We start from the raw sequence: 19,221 nt of genomic DNA, 5'->3' as shown, positions 1-19,221 counted from the left end.
AATATAATATAATATAATATAATATAATATAATATAATATAATATAATATAATATAATTTAAAATAATATAATTTAATATAATATAATATAATATAATATAATATAATATAATTTAATATAATATAATATAATATAATATAATATAATATAATATAATATAATATAATATAATATAATATAATAACGAGGCCTTTATTTGTCATATACACTTTTACATGCAGCAAAATTGGACCCCTCCTACCATACACAAATATCACACATTTCGCTTTCTGTCACATAGAGGCATAAAACAAAACAACTTCAAATCAATGAACAAGCTGGACGTTCACATAATAAAAAATATTAATAAATAAATCATATAATTTATTTTTTCTGCAGATTCTCACACTGACTAATTATTCGCCTGACTCATCGCGTGGTTTATAACATGTTTACCAAACAGATGAAAGCACACGTAAAAGATGCTTTCAACTGCATTACTTAAAGTTTGAATCAAAGAATAAAACACTCTACTGCCATCTAGTAGAGATTTTAGGGTAGAATTACATCGGAAGTATATGTTAAAAGTCACCAAAAGGTGGCGCAAACATCACACAGTACTATTTGTGATATTTCATTAAAAAACCATCGATGATTAACAATTAAAACCAGAACATCTGAATGGTTTATGTAGTATTTGGGTTTATATTCTATTAGGACTCCAATAAAAGATTAGTAGTAGAGACAAACACGGACTGATTCAGTTTCTATTAAAGCCAGTACTGTTTGTACTATCATTATTAAAGACATTTTTAATGTCATTGGGATATACTGTATAATTAAGCAGCGTTAATAGGCAACACAACAGTAAAATGAGGATTGTATTTCCAATAAAAATAAAGTAATTAAATCAAAATCAGTCCTTGGGAAAAACGTACACTTATCATTATGTCAGGAAAAAAACACACACACATATATATATTTATATATATATATATTTATTTATTGCGTTACATCTGCAATGACTGCAGGCTCAACAGAAACGACCGTGATTGGTTTATCTTGAAAAAGCGCAGCGAAAAGTGAAGGCGAATAGAAAGCTCTGTCACGTGGGATGTGTTACTTTTCACATTGCTTTTCAAAACGAGCCATTCGCCGTGGTTTAAAATGCAGCTGTTTTGTAGAAAATAATATAAACATTTCTCATTAACTTCCGGCCACAGCTGTATCCCTTCTAGCAACAAACATGACCTGAGCATGTGCGCTTGCGCGTGCTCGTCATGGTGGCTGCGGGTTTTGCGCACAGGGACGCGACGCTGCAGCCTCGGAGGGATCCATAGCAACGGCGGATAAACATGAGTTACTACAGCAGGTAAGACACACCGATGGAAACACAATTCTCAGAAACGATCCAAAAGTGACGGCCGTATGGGAAACGCGGGATGCACGGGGATTTGTGCTTAACAATCGCCTGTTTCGTAACTTTGCTGGGTTTTCTCGGCGGGTCCTGTTGCGTTTCATGCGCGCTGTAACATCAGCCAAAGCTAAAAACAAAACACAACACACACAGACTGCGAACAAACACCACAAACACACATTAAACATCTGAATTATGGAGAAGAGAGGGAGAATAGAGCGGCAGAGAGTGAATGAATGTGGTCTGTTGGGTTTAACGGGGTGTAACGGTAGCAGTTAACGTTAGCTGGATGGTTTTAGCAGGGAATTCAGATCTATTTGACTTTATTGCTATTACATAGTTATACATTATGGCCAAATGCTTAAATGTGAATAATAAAAAAATGACATCTTGGCATCTCAAAGACAATGACGTTAATATTATCAGTAAAACAGTGTTACTAGTTTTCTGTGATGTCATTTGTATGTCAGTGAGATGCTATGTTACGTCATAACACAGCTTTATCTTTGTTCCCCATATACGTTTTATGTTTGTTGTTGTTTTTTCTAAACAAAATTTAACCAAATGACAAACATTCTTAATCTAATTTACAGAAGAATGAATTACAGTGTGTAAATAAATGCAGTCTGATTGGTTTAATGTGGTGTAGGGAAAACAAATGAGCATCATGCTCTGTCTATGACATTATATTTGTTATATAATTACACATGATGGCCAAATACTTAACTGTAAATCTAAAAAGATGCCATTTTTTTCTGAAGAAAGATCTCAAAGAGTCCAACAGCCGAATGTCGTAACTATGACATACATATTTATCAATAAAACAGTGTTACTACTTGTTTCATATGATGTCAATTAAAGTATGCCAGTTACTAATATGCTTGTTACGTTATAATACTGCTTTAACTTTCTTTCCCATACATATTATGTCTTTAGTTGTTATTAATTCTGTGCAAAAAGAAATCACAGGTAAAACAGATGAAAATCCCACTTTCTTTATGACATTATACTTATGTAATTACACATACTTAAATACTTAACTGTAAATCTGAAAAAATGACATCTTTTTGGGTAAAAAAATCTAACAGCTGAAAAACTGTTACTGTGACCTACATATGATCAATAAAACAGTGTTACTTGTCATTTGTAGTATGCCAGTAACTAATATGCCTTTTTGGATCAAAGATTTCAAAGAGTCCTACTGCCGTAAGTTGTTATTGTGACGTACATAAAGCCGTGTTAGTCGTTTCATGTGATGTCATTTGTAGGTCAGTAATATGCCTGTTATATCAGCTGACAGCTTTATCTTTGTTTCCCATATATGTTTTATGTTTGTTGTTGTTTTTTTCCTAAGCAAAAAGAAAAGAAAATGACATGCATTCTTAGTCTGATTTACAGAAGAAAGCCACTATGGATTGTCATACAGTATGAATTTTATTTTCTTCAAATCATCATTCACTTTTACTTATTTAAAAATACCATTGAATTTAGTATGATTTAATAAATATAATATGTTTGATATTAGTTTTGACGAATATAGTACAAATGCATGGAAATATTGGATGGATGGATGTATGTATGCTTAAATTGATGGATGGACATATTGGATGGATAATTAGAAGAATAGTCAGAATGGGTTGAAATACTGGATGGATGGATGGATGGATGGATGAATGGTTGTAAGTATAGTATGAATGGGTGGAAATATTGAATGGATGGATGGATGAATGGTTGTAAGTATAGTATGAATGGATTGAAATATTGGATGGATGGATGGATGGATGGATGGTTGTAAGTATAGTATGAATGGATTGAAATATTGGATGGATGGATGGATGGATGGATGGATGGTTGTAAGTATAGTATGAATGGATTGAAATATTGGATGGATGGATGGATGGATGGATGGTTGTAAGTATAGTATGAATGGGTTGAAATATTGGATGTATGGATGAATGGTTGTAAGTATAGTATGAATGGGTTAAAGTATTGGATGGATGGATGGTTTTAAGTATAATATGAATGGGTTGAAATATGAGATGGATGATTAGAAGTATAGTATGAATGGGTGGAAGTATTGGATGGATAGATGGATGGATGGTTGGAAAGATAGTATAAAAGGGTGAAATATGGGATGGATGATAAGAAGTATAGTATGAATGAGTGGAAATATTGGATGAATGGGTGGTTGGAAGTATAATATAAAGGGATGGAAATATTGTATGGATGAACCGATAGATGATTAGAAGTAGAGTATGAATGGGTTAAAATATGGGATGGATGATTACAAAATATAGTATGAATGGGTGGAAATATTGGATGGATGAATGGTTGGAAGTATAGTATGAATGGGTGGAAATATTGGATGGATGGATGGATGGATGTAAAGATCGTATGGATGGAATGCAGAGTGCAGAATAAATATGTTGTATAATTTGTACATAAATACATCTCTTACACTGTTTGATGATGTAACATTATTGCAGAAATATTTTGGCCTTTTATTTTCTCGAAAGGTATTTAAATGATTGAAATAGACTGCATGTAATACCCATTTTAGATTCACAATTACTTCATAAATATAAATTGGTATTGACATCATTTTGCGATTGCTTCTTTACAGTTGATGCTGATCATATGTAGTGATTAATTAGACAGGCTCTCGTTATAATCATTAATTAGAGTGATGAATCTGTTGGGACAGCTGTGAGAAAGTGGTGCAGCTCTTCGTCCTTGACTCTCAGGCCGTACTCACATTAGGTACAGTTGCCGCGAACCGGGCCAAAGCACGCTTGTCCCCCCTCCCGTCTCCCCCGACGGCCCGCGCTCACACCATATCGGGCCTCGGCACGCTTACGTCATCGCTGCTGCGCTGTTCAAAAGCGCTCTCTATGGCAAGCCTTTTTAGCATTTAAATCTTTGTTCTGACTCCATAAATATATTTCGAGATATCTCTAATTATATTTTGATTAGTCATAATTATAATTCGACTAGTCAGAATAACAATTAGAGATATCTGCAATTACAATTGTACTAGTACGAAATCAGATTGGAGATATCTGCAAATATATTATGACTGACTAGTCATATTCCTCCATTGACTTCCATTGAAAAATATTTGCAGATATCTCTAAATGAGTTTTGACTAGTCACAATTGTAATTAGAGATATCTCTGAGTTTTTACTAGTCATAATACATTTGGAGATGTCTTTAATTCATCATATTTAGAGATATTTACAAATATATTTGAAGATATCTCTAATTAATTTACTAATAGTCGAATTACAGTTGTAGATATCTTGAATTGGATTTTTGACGAGTCAAAACTCAGAGATATCTGCAAATATTTTTCAATGGAAGTCAATGGAGGAATATGACTAGTCATAATATATTTGCAGATATCTCCAATCTGATTTCGTACTAGTACAATTGTAATTGCAGATATCTCTAATTGTCATTCTGACAAGTCGAATTATAATAATGACTTGTCAAAATATATAATTATATCTCTAAATATATTTATGGATAGTCAGAACAAGGTTTAAATGTTAAAACGGCTTGCCATACGCTCTCTCACTCAGCAGCACAGTGGAGATTTCTCTAGTTATATCGTTTCAGTCGTTTGTTATGCAGTGACATGCAGTCAAATATTTCGCCAAACAGTCCTTAGGGATGCGGGGACACGCAGTCAGATATTTTACCGAACAGATCCGCCACTTTTGGCGCTCATAAACAATCAAAGCTCTCGTGCTGCAGGAATGAGGAGGTCTGCTGAAGGCGCGCAGCTGGCGTGCTGTGAGGAGTTTGCGTCTTTAATAAACTAAGGCAGTTTGCGATCACTGAACAGTAAGAATGATTAATAAATCCATATGAAACAGTCCCTTAAAAGTCACGTCTCGCTTTCGGTTTCGGGCTTTGGCGCGTTTCGCGCTCACACACAAGCGTACCGCGCCAAAGCCCAAGTGTACCGCGCTCAGGCACACCTCTTCCAACCGGGCCAGGGCCGGCCAAGTGAACCGTGCTTGAGCCCGATTCAGCGCACTCACACTTCTCAAACGATCCGGGAAACGGGCCTGGGCACGGTACGGATGGCATAGTGTGAGTAGGCCCTCAGTCCGATGTGTTGGCAGAACTCAAAATAATCGACATCTGCTCTCAGTTTCATGTTTTGTCCTCTAAACACGAGCAGCTCTGTCCGTTTAGAAAATGCTCACTCCTTCCTCTCCCACGATGCTGCGAGCTGGAATTCAGTGTGGTTTTGTCTGATGCACAAGGCCGTGGTTTGGTTTTATCTGCAGCTTTTGTTTGTTATACATCTTCTGGGAACAGCGGATGCAGTTTACTTAAGGGATAGTTCACCTAAAAATTTCAGTGTACTGTCATCTACTGTCCCTTTTACTTATTTAAAATCTTATGACTTTCTCTTTCAATGGTGAACACAAAGTAATATATTTTTAAAGAAAGCTGAAAAGCTGACTTCCATAGAATTTATTTGTTTTCCTACTATGGAAATTAAGGGTTACAGGTTTTAAGCTTTCATCAAAATATCATTTTTTGCATTCAACAGAAAATCATAAAGGTTTGTAACCAGTTGAGATTGAGTAAATGGTGAGTAAATGTTAATTTTTGGTTGAACTATCCCATTAAGATCTACTATAATGTAAATGCATGTTCAGGTCATAGTTTATTCTGTAAGTTTGTTAAGGGTCTGTTGTTTTGGATGGGTTGAAGTCTAGATCACTGTGATCTGTTGGGATTGTTTTATCTGAAGCGCAGTGGTTCAGTCCCAACATTTGCATTGACAGAATGATTTGTGATTCATGTGAAGAACTGAATTAAAGAGTGGCTTTTTAAATAAATTAGTATGAATGGGTGAAAATGTTGGATGGATGGATGGATGGATGGATGGATATATGGATGAACATATAGTAGGGATGGATGGAAAATAATATAAATGGAATGATGAAAATCTGGTATGGATAGATGGAAGTATAGTATAAATGGAATAATGGAAATATAGTGTGGATAAATGGATGGAAGTATTGAATGGAGGAAAAACAGTATCGATAGATGGATGCAAATATATTAGGGATGTGGAAATATAGGATGGATGGAAATTGAGTTCAAATACAAAAACCTGCTATGTTTTTGTTTAGTAAGGCAATTAAAAGGACATATTATTTGCCATAAAAAGTGAAATTACTGAACCTAATGGGATTTTTATGGTTAGAAAATTCAAATAGCATCTGAAGTCCTCATTTATATTCACTTCAAAGGAATTTAAAGCCTTGAAACAAACCATTTTGTACCATATAATGTAAGCCACAAACATTTTAAAGATAAATGTACAAGACTTAGTTTCAAGTAAGTGAACTACACATCCCATGAGGCATTGCAAATAATGCAATTGGAAATAACAGTACAACATGATACTATTATAGCTTTATATAATAAAGTTTCATTATTAAAACGTTAATTAACTTAATTGTGGGCTATATTTATAAATATCCAGAGTTGTTTGGTTAATGCTTTCATAAGTGCTTCAGAAATATAGTTATTTATAATTATTTTCATGTTTATTTTTTAAATGTTTATTTATGTTATATTAACATTATTAATCTATATTTATTTATTTTTTTAAGGTTACAAATTTGCTATTTAGTTTTTTTGCATTGCTTTATGGGGTAGAAGTAGAACTTATTTACTGTGATTTCTGTTTCAGAGTTTCTGTGAGTTCTGTAATTGGTGGATTTGCTTTGAGATTAAGGAAAGTTCAAATCACACTGGTTTGGCTTTTATAGAAGCATATTTTATCAAATGACCTGGCTTAAAGCACAAAATATATGTCTTAAAAGCTTTTATTTTGGGAAATTTAGGTGTGAATGTTACCAGAGTGCATTAGTTGTGTTCTTGTTTGCATGCATGTTGGCGTGTTATTTATGTGTTTGCACATGTCTGTCTCCTTTATGAACGCAGCTGGCTTGGCTTAGCATATCATTGCGTGCATTTTTAAGAAGTTCAATCATAAAGCCCGAAAATGGTCCATCCATTCGCAGACCTGATGAATGTGTCTGAGAGAGTCATTACGGCGCAATTATGGTCTGTTCGGTGGCCATTAGATGAATGTGGAAGTACGGCGTAGTTTGAGATTGGCATCATTATCAGAGACGTAAGAGGAAATGACACGCTGCAGATGAGACGATTGCACTTTGTGTTTACATTTATAATCATTTACATAGCAGACGGTGGCTTGCCAAACCCATGTACACAGCACTCTGCTTTATTTTCATCACTCATTAAAATATAAACTTTGCTTCTTTTAAAAAAAAAAAAGAGTTTCAGAAGTTCTTTAAAACTTTCCAAAAACACCATTGATTGATATTAAACAGCAGAAACAGCTTGTTTACATGAACACATTCATATTTACAGGTGATCAGACTGGTTATAAATGTTGGGTCCAACCAAAAAAAAAAACTATTATTAAAAGGGTTAGTTCACCCTAAATTTAATTTTCAGTTTTTAATCACTCCATTATGTCGTTCCAATCCCCTGAGACATTTGTTCATCTTCTGAACACAAATGAAGATATTTTAGATAAAATCTGAGAGCTCCCTCATCCTCCATAGACAACAAGTGTCCCTAGATGTCCAAAAAAGGAACCAAAAATATTGTCGAAACAGTCTATGTGACTTAGTGGTTCAGCTGTAATCATACGAAGCTACGAACACTATTGTTCACCTGTCACACAACCAGCGATCGCTCTCCACAGATCGCTGGTTCTCACACGAACACCAGGACTACACTTCCGCATTTCCCAGGACACATATTCATACATGCACTTCTCCCAAAAACGCACGCCTGCTCATTCATCCAGCTTGATTACACTCACCAGCTGAACCCTGTCAGAAACTGAATACACACCATTCATAAGCCACTCTTGCACCCATCCAGTTTGCCGAGTCTTGTTTACTTATTGTGACATTACAACGCGTTTCCCTGTCTTGTTTTCTCCGTGTTAGACCTTAGCCCTGTATTCCCTGTTCTCCTGTTTAGCCGCCTGCCTTGTGACCTGTTGCCTGATTTACGACTACGATTTAGGATTTGCCTGCACATACCTGTTTGTACCTGATTTGACCATTGCTTGCCTGATGCTGAATAAACCTGCATATTGGATCTTACCTCTGTTGTATCTGTCACTTCCTCCCCGTCGTTACATCACCAAAAACTTTAATAACATGCATTGTATCACCCATAGTAAACATATAGATCCTAACTTGATGTACAAGGTAAAAGCGAACAAAGTGATTTTTGATGGGGTTTTTTGATGCATAAAATTGTTCTTGCAGCTTCGTTTGAATCCTCTTCTAGACTTTCAGCAATTCATGACCCCTGCTGTCAATGGAGGGTCATAGAGCTTTCAGATTTTGGCTAAAATATCTTTATTTGTGTTTAGAAAGTCTGGGGGGGACTGAGGGTGAGTAATTAATGGCAGATTAAATTTTTTTGGGTAAACTAATCATTTAATCTGTCAGAGTGCAAAATAGGCTTGTGTGATTTGGGGAAAATATCTAATTGCAACTTTTCTGACAGATATTGCAATTGCGATTTGATTTGAGATTTAATTTTGTATTCAAGCTTCAGGTCAGTAATCTGTAAGCAGTGGCAACAATTCTGCTACAGCTCTTAAAAATGACCTGGTTTTGTTTGGTGTCTTTGACTTTGAAACCAAAATATTCCTGTATTATTCCCGATGTCCTGTTTTTCTGATATTATTAGTCTGTTAATGCTTCTGAAGCAGCAGACGCCATCATTCCAATTGTCCACGCTTTCCTGTGTGTCTTTTTTGTTTTTTATTGTGAGCGTTCCACATGGTTCGGTTGCGCAAATCTGATTGAGCAGAATGATAGTGGGCTCACTCAATTGGCTAGTAAGACTGTCACACACTGACGGTAGTCATGCATTTGCTCTGGGCGGGGAAAATTGAATAATGCATATATATTTTATATCACAGCCTCTTGCGATTAGCTAATCGCAATGTTTAAAATTACGTTGGCCATTAGATTTAGATGTATCGCACAGCCCAAATTGATCACATCAAGAAAAAATTTAATAAATCCTAGTCATAAATCATATATCATATGACAAGCCAAAACAATTGGGAAAAGGCTAACACAATTTGTACTATTAACTTGCGCCTTATTACATTCCTAGTATTAAGAAATTGGCTGCTTATTAGTATTTATAAAGTATGAACGTATTCTACTTTAGTGTAATAAATATTAATACGCATCAAATTTGCAGTTTATTGAGCTAAAAGTTTTAGTTAATGGTTTGTTGACCAAGAAAAGCTGTTAATATATTGATATCACTAAGGCTCTTTTTTTGTTATATAGACATATTAAAATTGTTTAAAGAATATTTTTTTTGTTTTAAAGTTTTGTTGATTAATTCATGTTACTGTTAAAAAGCACTTTGGTTGTGATACAGTACTTTTTACCTAAAATTGATTGATTCAGTGATGGATTGATTGATAAATATGAAAATAAAATTAATTTAGTTACTACAAACATGCAGTACAGTCCTTTAGATTTGTGAATATTCAGTTTATAGCAAGGGAAAACCAACCCTGTTCCTGGAGATCTACCTTAATACAGCTCCATCCCTGATCAAACACACCTTAACCAAATAATTAAGACACAAAGCAGCACATGATTACAGACAGTTGTGTTTGGTCAGGGTTGCATCTGAAGTCTGCTGGAAGGTAGATCTTCCGGTTTAGACAATTTTAAGACAAAAAAAAAAAAACAATCAAGTCAAACTAAAATTTGACTTTAATCAACATAACTGTAATTCTTGCATTAATGACAGGCGTGTAGAAGTATGTGTGGTTTTATTCTGGTGGGTTTCAGACTTCAGAGGCCTGCCCTGGGTTTCACTAGTGTCCTGCTTTTCAAAGGGCGTCTGTGGGGTGTTGTTGCCATAGTGACTGGCAGCAGCCCTCGGGCTCACCTGCGGCTGTCATACGTCTGTTCCCTCATGACCTCCACACAGGTAGAGACATCCTTGCACACACACATACACACACACTCGACATGGAGACGGTGAAGAGCTCTTCTCAGCCTTCTTACAGCCGCTGGTCGTACAGGTACACACACACAAACACCAGACAAAGCTGAGGTTTAACGTTTAAAGGACTCGGGGCGAGTTGAAATTTTCTCAGGATGTGTTTGTGTTTCATATCGAGGTGTGTGAAGCCTTAATTCACCTGAGGACGCTCTGTTGTGTGTTTTTGCGAGGTGTGTTTGCGGTCATTAAGTTCACAGTGGGTTTAGTTTCCTAAACAGTGTCTCTGCTGTTTACATATAATGCAGAATGAAGAATATATCTATTCATAATGCATATGCGTATGGATGGATGCCAGTATAGTATGGCTGGATGGATGTAACTATAGGATGGATTGATGAAAATGTTGCATGGATGAATTGATGGATGGAAATATAGCATGGATGGATGGATGGAAAACAGTATAAATGGATGAACGGAAATATAGTGTGAATGGATTAATTAAAATCTATTATGGATGGATGATAAATGGATGGAAATGGAAAATAGTATGGATGATGGATGGAAATATATTAGGGATGGATAGATGGATGGAAACAATATGGATAGATGAAAATATAGTATAAATGGATTACTTGAAATATAGTATGGATGGATAGATGGATAAATGGATGGAAATACTGGATGTATGGAAAATGATATGGATGATGGATGGAAATATGTTAGGGATGGATGGATGGAAACAGTATGGATGGATGGAAATGTAGTATTGGTGTGGATGGATAGATGGATACATGGATGGAAATACTGGATGTATAGGAAGTAGTATGGATGATGGATGGAAATGTAGTATTTGTGGATGGATGGAAATATATTAGGGCTGGATAGATTTAAACAGTATGGATGGATGGAAATGTAGTATTGGTGTGGATGGATGGATGGATGGAAATATGGTATGGATAGATGGAAATATTAGATGGATGGATGGATAAATGGAAATGTAGAATGGATGGACGGATGGATAGATGGAAAACAGTATAGATGGATGGAAATGTAGCATTGGTGGATGGATGGCTGGATGGATGTATAGATGGAAATATTGGTTGGAGGGATGGAAATATAGTATGGATAAATGGAAATATTGGATGGATTGATGAAAATATAGTATGGATGGAATATTGGATGGATGGAAATATTCCCACTGTTGGGTTGCAGCTGGAATGGCATCAGCTCTGTAAAACATATATGCTGGATAAGTTGGCTGTTTATTCCATTGTGGCGAACCCTGATGAATAAAGGGACTAAGTCAAAGGAAAATGAATGAATGAATAGGTGTGAATATTGGATGAATGGATGAAAATATAGTATGAGTGAATGGATGTATAGAAGCATTTATGGGAGGATGGCTGGATGTATTTATGTATAGATGAATAGATAGCTGTTTCCTCTGCTTGATGGTGTATTCTGAACACCCCTGAGATGTTCAGATCTGCTGAGAGTGTATTTTCCGCTCATCATTGCTCACTCAACTCTGCATTATTGCTGCTTTTACTTCCTGTCTGATTCTGAGTTCACCTGTTAGAGTGTAAGAGGGTGTTTCTTGTTGATGTTGGTAACCATGGTTACACAGGTGTCACATCAGGCAGCTTGTGTCATTTAAACTCAGTCAGACTGCAAGCATGAAACATTCATTCAGGTGTGTGTGTGTGTGTGTGTGTGTGTACAGACAGCTGCCAAATGAGCTCACAATCATCATCACTGACCTTGAGTTTCTATTTTTCTTCTATGTGTCTGCCTGTTACCACCATGGAAACAAAGACCCTCCAGTTCTTCCAGCTTCGCGTCCACAGTCATGACCAGGTAAAATCGCTACAAACACAGGTTTATTTGTGCAGTGCAGCGATGCTATATATAATAATCTGACATTGCTGTGAGGTTGCTAATGTGTTCTGAGGAGTTGCAAGGCTGTTACTATGTGGTTGCTTTAGTTGCTGAAATTATTAGAGCTCAAAAGCGGAATTTTAAATTAGATAAAGCAAAGTCCCTTTAAGGCAAGTCATTTCACTCGGCAGCCATCTTTAAAACACCTCTCAGGCCAATATGCTCGATCATTCTGTTTGATTGGGGAAACATCAAATTCTCCAAAATGACTTGCCAAGCTTACGATTACATTCCATATTACAAATAACCAATAAAATAAAACAACAACTGTCTATTGAGTTTCATTTCTAAATGTTCATATCACACAAAATCTGCAGAAACACACGTCTGGTCCGAGCCCCTCCCCAGTAAAATTGTCATTGGATAGCGATCGCTGATTGGTTCCTGTACTAGAAGGCGGGCTTTATTTGCCATATAGCGATTGCTGATTGGATCCTTTACTAGAAGGCGGGGCTTCATTCGCCATCTTGACAGTTAAACTTTTCCTCATTCAAAAGTAAAAGTCCTTTGTATTCTAGACTTTTTGGGTAAACAAGCTTTGTTTTATTTTTTTTAATTTAATTTAATTACATTTTTTAAATTGTAAAACACTTATTTTATTTTTTTTAAATGATGTTGTTATTATTATTAAACTTGTATTTATAAAATGCTACTAAAGCCTTTGTGAAACTAGCTAGATGTTTTCTTTTGTATTGTAACATGATATCGATGATTGTCTCTTAATAATTAAAGTTAAATAATTAAAAGTAAACATATGCATAGAAGAATGGTTTAATATATGGTGCGAATAAAGTCATGATAAAAGTGTTTCTTTTATATATTATTTTATGTATCTTTTATTCTTTTATATGTGTATGTGTTTATATATATATATATATATATATATATATATATACACACACACACACACACATATATATATATATATATAAATATATTGTGAAGCACATGCATGTAAAGCAGTTTGTTAAAAAAACATTAAACAAGGACTTGGATACTGAGAGCGATATTAATATTTTGAGAAATATAAACATATGCATGGTAGAATTGTTACTTGTTAGATAATTAATATGCCTTTCTAAAAATACAAACTGTTTAAAACACCTTTATATTGTTAAATAAAGTATAATCAATATAAATACTTTTTTATTTATTCATTATTATTTAAATAATTATATATTATAATATCCTACTTTATTTTAAATGCAAATCACCACCACCACCATCCTCCAATCACATTAATTATCTCATTTACACAAATCCAGATCCAGATTCATCTAGATAAGGTGAAAATGCCGGATTTTACATAAAATAAGAGGTCACATTAGCACTTTTTATTTAGCCGATGGAAGGCAAAGTTTATTTATATAGCACATTTCATACACAATAGCAACGCAAAGTGCTTTAATTAAACAAGATGATTAAGAGAATCATAAAACAATCACAGAAATACAAACAACAAAGAATTAAAATGATTAAAACAGGTGGTAAAATAATTTTAAAAAGGAGAGACGCCCTGTAATATATGCCAGCAAAGATTGTTTGGTCACACTTTAAAATAAGGTTTCATTAGTTAATGTTGGTGGATAAATTTATTAAAAATCAACTAATAATGAGAAATACTTGTACAGCAAATTCAGGATTGTTAACATTAGTTAATGCACTTTCTGTTAACAAGAACTAACAATAAACAGCTTTGCTAATTTATTTTTCGTTCATAAATACACTAACACAACCTTATTTGAAAGTGTTACCACATATTTAGCAATATATGCTAGTAAAAATAAAAGTATCATCTTTCTTCTTTCTCCTTAAGAACATCTCCTTACTTTGGAGTCACTGAAAACACACTTATTTTCTTTAGCTTTTAGTCATGTGTTGTGAGTTTATGTATTTTGTTATTTGCTTGTGTGCATGTATTTTGTGTTTTATTTACAGCACTTTGGTACCCATTGTGGCTGATTGAAAGTGCTCTAGAAATAAAATTGAGTTGAGTTGAGTTGCCGTTAACGCGGGTTTGAAATGTTTTCCCAGTCTCTGCAGCGTGAGGATTTTCATGTGTGGGTGTGTGTATTTTTAGACACATATTCATATAGATGTGTGTATGTGAGGATGTTTGTGTGGAATTGATTTTCTTTCGTTTGGGTGTCTCTCGGTCGCCTGGCAACACAATGACTGATGGCAGAGCAAACACTCGCAGTGCAGTGTGTTTGGTTTTAAAGTTGGGATATGGACTCATCGCAGCATCATCATGGTTGTAGTAGCACTTAAAATAAAATAAGATAAATAATAAAAATAAATAAATAAATAAATAAATAAATAAATAAAATGAAATGCTTTGAACCAGAATTTTGTAAAATCTTAATAAAGCTAGTTTATTTAGTTATTATTATTATTATTATTATTATTATTATTATTATTATATAATTTGTAGTTTTTTATTGCAGTTTCCAAATGTACATACAGATTAGGGCTGCACAATAAAATGTTTCAGCATCGATATCGCAGTGTGATCATTCGCAATAGTCACATTGCGAGTATACACAATGTTGAGTCTGGATTATAATTGATCATTTCACAAGTGTTTTTTGACGGTTGCGACTGTGTGAGGGATTTAAATACATTCAGGCATAAGAAAATTTAACTTTGACAAATTAATAATGATTACTTTTATTGAATTGTTTGTAAAACGAAGACTAAGCAGTATTATTTTTCATTTGATTGTTCAATTACTGTATACTTGAATAAGGTTTGAGTTCTCGGAAAACAATAAAACGCTGTTTATTTAATTAGTATATTTATTTTATTGAATTTCTCTATGCCTGTAGATCGTTTATTATATTTGATGCACCCCTATACAGAATCATCCTAATCAATCTAATATTATCAATTCTTTCCAAATAGTTATTCAGCTCATCTAGTGAAATTGTGTTCATATCACAGTATATATATTGCAGAATTTAAAAATATTGCAATTTTATCGTGCAGGCCTAATACAGATTAAGGTTTTCCACATTGGGTACACAAAAAAGACAAACACAGGAACACAGAAATCCAGAAATTGTGGAAATGAAAAAAAAAAAAACATAAATAAATGAATATGAAAATGACATTAGGGTTTAAATACATCATGAGAACAAATTAAAACCATACACTCATAATTGTTTTGTATACTAAATGAAATTAGATAACACTGATTAGTTGCTTTTCAATTTCTATTCATTTCTGCACTTATTTTTTAACCCATATTTTGGCACCCAGGGTGGCACGGTGGCTCAGCGGTTAGCACTGTCACTTGCCTCACTGCAAGAAGGTCGCTGGTTTGAGTCCTAGCTGGGCCAGTTGATATTTCTGTGTGGAGTTTGCATGTTCTCCCCGTGTTGGCGTGGGTTTCCTCCGGGTGCTCCGGTTTCCCCCACAGTCCAAACACATGCGCTATAGATGAGTTGAAGAAACTAAATTGTCCATAGTGTATGTATATGAATGTGAGAGTGTATGGGTGTTTTCCAGTACTAGGTTGCAGCTGGAAGGTATCCGCTGCGTAAAATACATGCTAGAATAGTTGGTGGTTCATTCCGCTGTGGCAACCTCTGATAAATAAAGGACTAAGCCAAAGAAAAAATTAATAAATCAATGTGGCACCCAGTCTACACTTGTTCTTTTTACACTTTTAACTTCAGGTACTAAAGCAGACACTAAGTAACACCCCGTCTATCAGGTGTTGAGATTATCTGTTGAAGGAGATGATAGAGGTGTGTGTTGTCCTGTAAATGAGATTGTAATGTTGTGTTGGTGTGTTGCAGCTCACTGGAGGACGACAGCCTGAACCTCAGGCAGCAGAAACTGGAGAAACAGGTGAGACACTTATACGCACAACAAAATATTAAAGAACACCTGCAAACAGTGAAATAACAACACAATAATAGATAACAAATAGTCAGAAACACAATGAAATGTCAGACCACAGTAAAAAATAACATGTGTCAGAATATTAAAAAGACACAATAATCCTCAATGATAGATATCAATATTAAAACCCCGTATAGAAATAAAACATGAGGCATTATATGCGGAACACACATGCAATATACTATTTTATGTTTGTATTTCACAGATGTGTTTCACATATATGCATAAATTAAATAAATACTTAAATATTTATATCTGTGAAATAAGTATTGAAATATTTGTTTTTTTATATGTGAAACACGTCATATACTAATTTTTTTTTGTTTGGATTTCACAGATTTAATATTTTATGTACATTATATATTTCATCAATATACAAAAATACATGTGATTTTTTTATTCAACCATTAGAATTACAAATATATACACGCATAGTTGAAGATACAAATATTCGCCCATTTCTGAAATTTACATATTTTTGTGATCTTTAACAGACTTTATTCACAGTATTACCTATAATATTTTTCTCATGAAGGAAGTCTTATTTATTTTATTAATATTAAAAACTGATCAGGTCAACATTATTAGACACCTTGAGAAATATTTTTTCTATAGTCTTCGAAACAAACCACTGTTATCCAATAGCTTGCCTGAATAACCAAACGTGGCTAGTAAACTTAATTATAATCTAGTTTAGCCTTTAAAATGCACTTCAAGCTGAATACTAGTATCCTGCAAAAAACACAACAGTACACAATAATGGGTCAAAACACACATACAGACATCACAACACAGTAAATCACAATGCATTAATTCTCATTAATCCGCGATAAATGGGTCTCCATCACTAATAATTGTGTAGATTATCAATATTAATACAATAAAAATTTAAATTATGTCTAGAGGTCATTCTTGTGTTTGTACTCTAAATAAGCGGTATTGTGTTAGAGGTTTTACATTTGCATAAAACACGCCCACAACATCTCCATATAAGGGCTGTCCAAACAACACTTCCTTTCGTCAGTCTTGTCATAGGCTCAGTTTATTCATTCATTTTTCTTCTGCTTAGTCTCTTTATTTATTAGGGGTCGCCACAACAGAATGAATTTATGCAGAGGATGCCCTTCCAGCTGCAACCCAGTACTGGGAAACATCCACACACACTCATTCACACACACTCATACACTATGGCCAATTTAGTTGATCAATTCCCCTATAGCGCGTGTGTTTGGACTTTGGAGAAAACCGGAGCACTCGGAGGAAACCCACGCCAACAAAAACATGCAAACTCCACACAGAAATGCCAAATGACCCAGCCGAGGCTCGAACCAGCAACCCTTTTTGCTGAGAGGTGACAGTTTGCAATAAATTCGACTTCAATTTACAAGTAATTTACATGACTTCAAAAATGTCATCTCGATTTGTTTGTGAAAGTTTTTGTACGCATATTTCATGCACAAATTTGCCCTGATGCATTCTTAGTGAAAGCATTATATAAAATATGTACGATATTGTGAAATGTTTTGATTTCGGTGTGTATTTCCAGGACGAAAGTAATTTATGATGCGGTTTCCTGTGTGAAAGCTCCGCCCTCTGCCCACATCTGAATTAAGGCTCATTGTTTTCGGCCTCATTTCTCTTCCTGTCTGCTGTTTTCTGTCGTTTCGATCCATTTGATGCCGGTTTTCTTTTTCACACACACACACACACAAACACACACTGCTGGCTTCAGCTGCTGTGAAGATGATTTTAGCGAGTGTGTGTCGCTTTCTCCAGCATTCTGTGAGTTTTTTTTTTCAAGATAGTATTGTGTGTTTGTGCTGTGTGTTTGTTTTCTGCACATGTGCTCCTGATACTGATGTTACTCTTCACTTCCTGTGCTATCGGTGCGTTTATTTCTGTTAAAGTAGGTTATTTCCCTACTTTTTATTAAAGCATATAGTTTTTTTTTTTTATTTATTACCATATTGAAGTTATCTATACTGTGAAGTACCATAAACAAACAGAGCTTAAAGAAAATGTTTCAGTATAAGATGCTCATATAATAACTGAAGAATCATTTTGGTATTTTTGTTTACTGTTATGATATTAATGTTTTGAATTAGACTTTATTTTTACATTGTCATTTTTATTTTAGTTTAAATTTGAGTAACTTTATCAAGTCAAGTCAAGCTTTATTGTCATTGCGCTACATGTGTGGACATATAGAGGAACGAAATGTTATGTCTCGCAGGACAACGGTGCTGCATAAATTAATCATGAATACAAGCACTGGACATAAGAGCTATTTTAAAAACCTGTGCATGACTAACATATGCTATAAGATACTTAACTATACACATAAGACAAGCTATGCAAGTACATTTACATGAGACTGAACACTGTTGTGCAGGTTATTGTGCAAAATAGGTATTTAAGGTTTAATATTGTGCAAAAGAGGTATTTAATGTACTTTTATTATTGTTTATATTATTTTATTATTATTTATTATTGTTATGTGCTTTTGTCATTTTTATTAGTATTTTTTATATATTTTTATTTACCTCTAATTAATTTTATTAAAAAAAATTAAGTTAGTTATTTTAGTACTTAAATTTAAATGTTGTTATTTAATTTAATTAACACCACTGGCAATATTTCCTTTGATTAAAAGGTTTTTAAGGTTTAGATTTGTATATTTAATAGGTTTTTATTTTAGTTTATTTTTTTATTTTAGTTTATTTTAAATTTTGTAAACTAAAAAGTTTTTCATGTAATATTTATAACGTTTTTTTTATGAAAGTTTTACATTATAAGTAATTTTTAAATTATTTTAATTTCATTGTAATGCTTATACTTTTTAACATTGCAATAAAGACAAATTATTGTTTTATAATAATAAATAAAAAAAATAGATTAAAACTGACTGAA

General features: G+C 34.1%; 1 protein-coding gene across 10 annotated transcripts in view; it reads left to right on the top strand.

The window, feature by feature from the left end:
• Window positions 1-1,253: 1,253 nt before the first annotated feature.
• tulp3 (TUB like protein 3) overlaps window positions 1,254-19,221 on the top strand; it is a 29,525-nt gene continuing 11,557 nt past the window's right edge. For 4 of the 10 annotated variants that reach the window (XR_015942152.1, XR_015482330.2, XR_015942153.1 and 1 more), the window contains exons 1-3: window positions 1,254-1,352; window positions 12,280-12,321; window positions 16,206-16,257. Coding sequence is in view for 3 of the 10 variants with exons in the window: in XM_087247763.2 (XP_087103889.1) it covers window positions 1,336-1,352; window positions 12,280-12,321; window positions 16,206-16,257 (111 nt within the window). In the remaining 7 variants the exon portion in view is untranslated. Of the gene's footprint in view, window positions 1,353-10,481; window positions 10,544-12,279; window positions 12,322-16,205; window positions 16,258-17,921; window positions 18,094-19,221 lie in introns of those variants that run through there. The other 6 variants (XR_015942154.1, XR_015482332.2, XR_015942155.1 and 3 more) reach the window with 2 other exon arrangements.

Source organism: Danio rerio, chromosome 4 (genome assembly GCF_052040795.2).
Source record: "Danio rerio strain M-AB ecotype USA chromosome 4, GRCz13ab, whole genome shotgun sequence".
Taxonomy (NCBI): Eukaryota; Metazoa; Chordata; class Actinopteri; order Cypriniformes; family Danionidae; genus Danio; species Danio rerio.
Note: the sequence above shows the minus strand (reverse complement) of the source record. Positions and strands in the feature narration are given on the sequence as shown.